General features: G+C 39.5%; 2 protein-coding genes across 2 annotated transcripts; one reads left to right on the forward strand and one right to left on the reverse strand.

Moving 5' to 3' along the window:
- The first annotated feature begins 1,334 nt into the window (after positions 1 to 1,334).
- On the forward strand, positions 1,335 to 3,276 carry LOC124636992 (putative nuclease HARBI1). The gene is made up of 2 exons (XM_047173291.1): positions 1,335 to 1,763; positions 2,411 to 3,276. Exons 1-2 carry the CDS (start codon positions 1,335 to 1,337, stop codon positions 3,218 to 3,220), a joined length of 1,239 nt encoding a protein of 412 aa, XP_047029247.1. The 3' UTR covers positions 3,221 to 3,276.
- LOC124636993 lies at positions 1,763 to 4,246 on the reverse strand. Its single transcript, XM_047173293.1, has 2 exons — positions 3,568 to 4,246; positions 1,763 to 2,353 (listed from the first exon to the last, which is right to left on the reverse strand). Exons 1-2 carry the CDS (start codon positions 3,955 to 3,957, stop codon positions 1,802 to 1,804), a joined length of 942 nt encoding a protein of 313 aa, XP_047029249.1. The 5' UTR covers positions 3,958 to 4,246; the 3' UTR covers positions 1,763 to 1,801.
- Between the last annotated feature and the right edge of the window lie 4,281 nt (positions 4,247 to 8,527).

Below are 8,527 nucleotides of genomic sequence, written 5' to 3' on the forward strand. Positions count from 1 at the left end.
AGACAATGATGAAAAACAGAATGTAATATTCCATCTTACTTAAAAATTAGTATCAACTCTAAACATCCCTTAAGATTCGTGGAAAACTACGGGAACAACCAATCTTAAAAATGTGATATCAGTAATAATCAGGACAAACATTAAAGCTGCGACATTGTACGTATCAATTTATAATTAGATTACGAGTTAAAGCGAAAACCATGTCCTACATGAAGACATTATCGCGCAAGATTGCACATTAGCATTTAGTCTGCGCTGGCGCACCGCAGATATTCAGCTGGAAAATGTCATAATTACTATAGTGATTCTAAGAAGTTCCACTTGGTGAAGCCTTTGGAACAATAAGGAATTTTAAGTCATCATCCTCCGAACCTTTTTCAAAACTATGTAGGGGTCGGCCTCCAGTCTTCCAGTCAACCGGATGTAGCTGAGTATCAGTGCTTTACAAGGAGCGACTGCCCTATCTGACCCCAACCCGGGCAACCCAATACCCCTTGGTTAGACTGGTGTCAGACTTAATGGCTTCTTGTATTAATTATTTAAGGAATCGTAAAGTAACTACAATTTAAAAATACGAGAAAAAAAAGCAGCTTTCAACTTAAAACCTCATCGGAGTAAGTTTTTAAGAGTTACGCTGCCACGTAGTTCTGCTGCTCAGTTTAGAAATGAGTGCTTTCAATATGTTAGATGAATGGAATTGGTTTCTCCTTTACAAAAGTGAAGTTTAAGAGGATGATGGAAATCAATAAAAACGATATATCCATGTTACGGCAGGTGTAGGTTCTCTGATTTTCGTCTATATTGTCAATAGCAAGACATCGACACCTCGTGTTTAATATCTTTATCATTTGTGCGACGCCCGAAGGTCGCACTCTGGCTGTATAAATACCTCGTTATGATAGGCCGTCATATTCTTATTTTAGATCAAAGTGATTTCACTGACTATGGTCACTATAAAACTCTAATAAAAGCTGCATTTGGATATTTTACTTCAACTGAGTTAAGTTAATTTTGTGACGGTCAAAAAGCATGTTCTCGAAAATGATAATGAGCTTATTCCAAAAATGGAATGTCCGTAGTGCGACTTGAGCAAGCTCGATCAAGCACGATCGATGTCAGCCTACTAAGTGTACCTATATCTAAGTAGAAGACTTATAAATAATTAACCGTTTTGGCAAATGTCAATGAGGTCAGACTAGATCTAATTTAAAGCGGGGAATTCACTAGACGGGCATGTCCGCGGGCAGTCTGTCCGGGCATGCCTTTCGACGCAATACACTTCACAGACTCTTCAGTTTGTTTTAGAACGGCTTCGCTATTAGTTGTGTTGCAAGATGGCAATGCAAAGGCGGAAAATTGCAATAGTTACCGGTGCTGCGTTAATATTCTTGGATGAAAAGAAAAGGAAGAGAATTTGGTGCAAAAAATGGTATAAATATAGAAATAAGTACAGCCATATCAATTTGCTCAATGAAATTGAAATTGAAGAACCAGCAGATCTATACAACTACTTACGGATGGATATAGCGTCATTTGAATTTTTACTACAACTTATCGAACCCAAAATTACAAAACAAAATACGAGGATGAGACAGTCAGTGACTGCAAGAGAAAGATTAATTGCTACGCTGAGATATTTAGCTACAGGCAGAACTTATGCAGATATGAAATTCACGTGTGCTATATCGCCACAACTACTAGGTAAAATTATACCGGAAACCTGTAAGGAATTATTTATGGCATTAAAAGATGACTTCATTAAGGTAAGTTATTTATTATTATAAAATACGTAGAGTAAAACTTAACAATTATTATTATTATTGAATTTGAGATATTTATTTAAATTATCAATATCATTTATTGTAACATCATCAATTATATTTAAGTTAGGAACAGACACTTGCTCAGATAATTCTCCTTGGTTTACATATGGTTGACGATTTCGTGGATACAACGTAATTATATTTGGTGGCTGCATAGCAGTTGGTTGGAATCTTGGAACGGGTTGTGGGCCTGAATACGACGATATATTTTGAGGTTGAACTACGGGTTGAACAGTTATCGATGAACCGACATTTAAAAGGCCCATTCTTCCATTAAATAAAATTTCGGAAATCAATTTTTTCGCGATGATGCCTTGTAGCTCTTCCATTTTCTCGAGATCATGGGCTACGCTGTCCCCAAACGCTTGCTCTTTACTCGTATAACGGTTTTGGAGTTCGTTGCTGGCGATATCTAAAAATTTAGCTTTTTTTTGAGCAAGGGTTGTAGTTTCTTTTTTATTTCTTACGGTGGATGTTGACTTTTGAGATGGCGCATCCGATGAATTACTGGGACTAGGAGGCTCAGTCATCTGAAAATAAAGATATATGTACTTATCTCAATAACTATTTAACTTTCTTTGTTGCAGTTTCCGTCAACTACTGAGGATTGGTTGGAAGTTGCGCGTGGTTTCGCAAATACATGGAATTTCGAACATTGCTTAGGAGCGATGGATGGCAAACACATCGCTATTAAACAACCTCCACATAGTGGTTCTTACTACTTCAATTACAAATCTTATTACAGCATTGTATTATTTGCAGTTGTTAATGCTAATTATGAATATTTATATATTCACACTGGCACAAACGGTAGAGTATCTGATGGAGGCGTAATACAGGAAACAGATTTTTATGACAAATTAGAAAACGGACTGTTAAATTTACCACCCCCGAGTATCCTTAGAAACTCTCAAATTGTTGCCCCATATGTTTTTATAGGAGATGATGCGTTTCAATTGTCTGATCACGTAATGAAACCATACCGCAAAGATATTAATACTCCGAGAAATGAAAGAATTTTTAACTATCGTTTGTGCAGGGCACGGCGAACTGTTGAAAACGCCTTTGGCATAACCGCTTGTAGGTTTCGAGTTTTACTATCCACTATAAGTCTAGAAAACGTGAATAATATTGATTATGTTGTAATGGCTTGTTGTGCTTTGCACAATTTTTTGAGGCGCAATTCTTCTAACTATATGACAATTCAATGCATGGATCACGAAAATCATAATCACACAGTTACTCCTGGAGAATGGCGACAAGAGCAATCACATCAGCTACATGGCTTGTTGAACAGAGGACGCAATTGTGAAGAGAGAGCTAAAGTTATAAGAAAACTGTTTACAGAGTATTATAATAACGAAGGTCAAGTGGCGTTTCAAAGTCAATTTATATAATACATACAATTATACATTATGTTCAAATAAATATAATATAAATTCAACTGTGATAATAATTATGTTTTATTGAAATACCTAACTATCTGTACTAATCTATACTAATATTATAAAGCTGAAGAGTTTGTTTGTTTGTTTGCTTGAACGCGCTAATCTCAGGAACTACTGGTCTGATTTGAAAAATCCTTTCAGTATTAGACGGCCCATTTATCGAGGAAGGCTATAGGCTACTTTTTAACTGGATTCGCGCAGAGGTTCCCGCGGGATGCGGGTGAAACCGCTGGCAGAAGCTAGATATTAAATATGTATCTAAAAATATTAAGTAGGTATGTCGGTACGATACTTACCAATGACTCATCTGTCAAAGAATCAGGCGGAGAGTTTAAGGAAGATATTCCAGCTCGGGCTTCCTCTTGATCAGAAGTGAACTGAAGCAGATTGAAGTACCAAAGAGAAGGTACATAAACCTCGTCTGTTGATGAACCCGTTCTAGTTGATTTACGTATTTTGCGCAATTCACGCCTGTAGGAATTCCTTAGGGATTCTATTTTCTTTTTAACATACGCTAAATCAGCTCCGGGATAAATTTCTTTACATTTTTCAATCAAATGTTGAAAGGCGGTATTACGCATTTCACTATTCATAAATTCCTTGCTTTTTACCTTCCATAAACATGGATAAGTTTTGTATTCAGCTATAAATTCTTCCCAGAACATTTTATTCTCATTAAAACTCATTTTAAATTAAAAATACTCCATAACTCGTCGAAACGATAATAAGCGGACGTCAGTTTGGCTAGCTGTCACTGTCATATCTGTCCACAGGCCGCCTGGACTAAGCATTCACGCTCGGACCTGTCGGTGCCTGTGCAGACAAAATGAGATCGCGCGGACTTCCAACGGGCAGTCTGCCAGACCGCCCGCGGCAGTACTACACTGACTGATAAAGCACAGACATGATAGTAGCGAAGCCCGTCGGACTTGCCTGCAGGCTTGCCCGCGGACATGCCCGTCTAGTGAATTCCCCGCTTTATGCTAAGACTCAAAACTACAATGGTGTCGATCCGGGTGGGGCTCACGACACCCATGTTCGGTTTGGTGCCTAAAATCTAATTAGCAAATTGTGATAACGATTTTCTAATTATAATTTGCAAAAACACGAGAAACGTGGCTCGAGTGGGAGTAATTTTTTAAAAGAAGCCTTGTCTTGAATTTTTTAAGTACCTATTTAGGATACTGAAAAAAAATCTAGCATTATGTATTAGACTTCTGGGAACTTGATATACCTATACTGCATACGGTGAAAGCATGAAGGTAAACGCATTTGAAAGTTGTTTAATTAATTTATTTTGTAGCTTTTCTTTCAGTTTACTAAATCTCTGGGTCACCACAGTCAGAATTTTCTATTTTCATTTCTTTCTTCTTTTATTTACGAGCTTAGCTTTTGTCGGTGCATCTTAAGTTCCAACACATCGATATTCACTCACCACTCACGACATCCATCAATACCACTCCCCGACCAATAAGGCAATAAGTAAATAACCTATTTTTAACCCTACAGAATATTTAACCCTGGGTGTCAGCTGGGACAGTTTTACTAGGCCTGGTGAGGGACGGCGTCTAGACGATGCGACGTGACCACAATCCCATTACACGGTTGTGTGTGGTCAGTGACATTATTGGCGTTGTTGTATTCCAATATGTTTTCAATAAAATGAAAAACATGTTTGATGACCGCATTCGTTCGGAATATATAGGTATATATTCTTAAAGGACAGATCAGAAGGGGTAGACAAACATTAAAAACACATAATTCAAAGACATACAACCGTGCAAGTTTTATTGCTTACAAACATTACTTTTATAAATGATTTAACGATATCAAAACGAAGTTATTAAAAATACAGCATTGAAGATAATTTGGAAATCATGTCAATTCTGAAGGTCTGTCATCGCAGTCGACGTCTTAACTTCTTCTTCTTGCCAGCCTGCTCGGTGCAGGATGGGCGCAAGGAGGATTGACATCTAAAACGGCCGTTCCTGACGGCGTGGCGTCCTCGACCGCATCTTCATCCCCGTCGTTGACTGCACCTTCATCCACGCTTTCGGATGCAGCATCATTCGCGTCATTAGCCTCAGGTCTATCTTCCCCAAGGGAACCAGCATGAGGTTGCTCGTATTCTGAAACATATGTGGGAAACATATCAATATTCTGCCCGGCGTCGTGAATAAGACTGAAGCGTACATCTTGAAGAAAATAAAATAAAACTTCTTTTTACTTTTAATTGTTACTCGTACGTACCATGGGCGCATGTGTGCACTTCAAGCGCCCACAGACAAAAATGTATAAAAAATTGTTAAAACAAAAAGAAAAAATAGCTTCAGACTTATCACGAATGGAATATGATTCAAATGATGAAATGATGGAAAAATATGATTCAGTGCATAGTGAATGACAGAATCCGGATTTCCATCACTCCCCATACACCGCCGGGTGACAGAGGCTCCCAGTTTGCATGTCATTTTACGCCTTCATAGCATAGGCGCGCAATTAAGCCATTTAGGTTGCATACTATGACGACGTGAAACAGAGACAGAGGCTCCCAGTTTGCATGTCATTACACACGCTCATAGCATAGGCGCGCAATTAAGCCATTTAGGTTGCATACTATGACGACGTGAAACAGAGACCCATGCCGTCGCATGTTCTCTCAGCGGCCTCCAGAATAACACCGCCACGGTAACAGAGACCCATACCGTCGTATGTTCTCTCAGCGGCCTCCAAAATAACACCGCCACGGTAACAGAGACCCATACCGTCGTATGTTCTCTCAGCGGCCTCCAAAATAACACCGCCACGGTATAAACAGAGACCCGTACATTCATACGTTCTCAAAGTGGTCTAGACAACTGGCACCACCAGTGTGTCAAAGTCAAAATCAAAGAAGAGACCATTTCCAAGCTAAAATTACAGTCAAGGTCAAAATCAGTCATTGAAAGTAGGTCCAATTAGATCAACACATCAATATTCATGCACCCTTTCATGGCACGCACACAGAGACATGTACATTCGAACGTCCTCAAAGTCCTTGTCCTTGTCAAATTGCCTCGCAGCTCTCAAAGAAAGCTGAGGAGGTGTCCACTTGCTTCGCCACAGCGGAAGCAGTGGCGTTCTAATAAACTTTTATGAGGGGTGCATTTCGCTCGGCCACTGCTGACCATTCATTTGAACGATTTAAGTTTTCAAAGAAATAAATCCATGACTTAATTATAACTTTGACATCATCACCATCATCATCATCATTGGCCACAGAGCATCTTGGTCAGATGATCGTGGCCAGTGCTTGTCTATGCGGTTATTAGTGCCGCAATCACTTTCTTTTATGGCTAAATAAGCCAATAGCTGCACGACACACATTACTTTGACACATAAAATCAAAATAGTAATCCAAAATATCCTCGTTACTCATCGTTAATCACGTGCCAACAAACATAAGAGATCAACGGTTAAAATTGACACGTATGCAGTTTTAATCATCTTTTATAAAATAATGGTAAAAGGTCATGATGGGATGGGGTCAACAAATTGAAAGAATAAAAGATCAGACTCCCCTTAAGACTCCATATAAGGTTATTTCGATTGACGTTGCCACCTTACAACACCATGACGACCACCAACAAGGAATTAGCCAGCAATATTGGGCCGCGCCGACACGGCCATTCTGCGCTTTACACGTCCTCGTGTAAGTGCACTGTAACAGAAATAACACCAAGGAATATCTTTTCGTTCGGTCACTTCTGACCATAACAAAATATCGATTGGTTGATAGTCCCCAACAGTTCCCCATTCCGTGGACACACTAGAACAAACAAACGAGTACGTTTCCAGTTGTTCGAAAGAACCGTAAGCACACGGTATTCACTAAGTAGTCAGCAAAAACGTAACTCTAAAGGTCGGACGTAGCGAGATATATCTTTAAAGCCACACAGGCACTCTTCGTCGCTTAACTACTAGTTACACTTGCAACTAACAGTAGTTTTTGCATGGGTACTTGCTGCTGAGCATTGATGCAATGTAACGCACAATATTTACCAGTGCCAGTACGAGCCACATGAGGAATTACGAGGACTTAACTACCAGGCCTACCTAAAACTTAGTGAATTTTAACTTAGTCTGTTCCATAATTGAGCTCGGCTCAATAAGTCTTATTCGTAAATGCATTATTATGTGACGTCATCTCACGGGTATCACAATTCAAATACTTATTTCAGCTAAGAGAAAAATTGTCTCGGATGTATGACTGAATAGCGTCTAAACCAGTTGCTGGTCATAACAGCAATTCTCTCTAAGTTGATCAGCCAGCTGCGCAGGGCACACTATAGCTCACAAGCATTTGGGCAGACACAGATGCACTGTTACTCTCATATTTCGTTGAGACGGTAATCCAATACAACCGGAGAGATATCAAGCGCATGATCAACATTTATAAACTCACTGATGGATAGGTGTCTATCACGAACTTATAGATTTCGGGCTACTTTTGGGAGTTTCTCTAAACCCACAAAGTGATTTCCGCCCGACCCGGGGATCGAACCCGAAACTGGACAGCAGTCGTGCTGTGCGTCTGCCAGACCAATGAGGCCAATGCGAACTCAACTTGAGAACCACATGGAAAATAAAACAGATCACCTGATCGCCTGAATGCATGATATACCAGGCATACTATCCACTCGCTCTCATCATTCGAGCAATGTTGTGCGATGTGCTGACCGTCGGCACTCCGTAAAGCATGCAGGAATAAAGCAAGCGCAAGAAGTGTGAAACTGCAGCACATACGTCGTCAAATTATGTGCTTCTCACGTAGTAAATCTCATTGTGTTTTCTGGTTTCAGTTTATCTCCGATATCTGTAGACAGAAGGTTAAAGAAGTAGGCTTTGGGCCAGATTCAGGCATCTGAGTACTTAAACATGAATTGACGAACTCTCATGCATTATTAGTAAGGAGTATAAGTGAACATAATCATTTTAATAAGAAAGCGAAAACTAAGCTGTCATTGTTAGTCAGGCTTCCAGATTGTTAAGAATCATTGCCATTTACTAGGAGTAATCATTTCAATTAATGCCTTCCTCTAAACAAATCTTACATTAATGCTGTCTTCCATGCCTCAGCTATCAGTCCTCCAAACCTTCCAGGGACTTTCCCGGGAGGCAACAGAGCAAGAGTATTACAAATATGAAACAGCTCTATACTCAATACTCAATTCTTTAATACACACCATCATGTTTACAGTTGTTGTTCTATAGGTA

Source organism: Helicoverpa zea, chromosome 15, assembly GCF_022581195.2.
Source record: "Helicoverpa zea isolate HzStark_Cry1AcR chromosome 15, ilHelZeax1.1, whole genome shotgun sequence".
Lineage (NCBI taxonomy): Eukaryota > Metazoa > Arthropoda > Insecta > Lepidoptera > Noctuidae > Helicoverpa > Helicoverpa zea.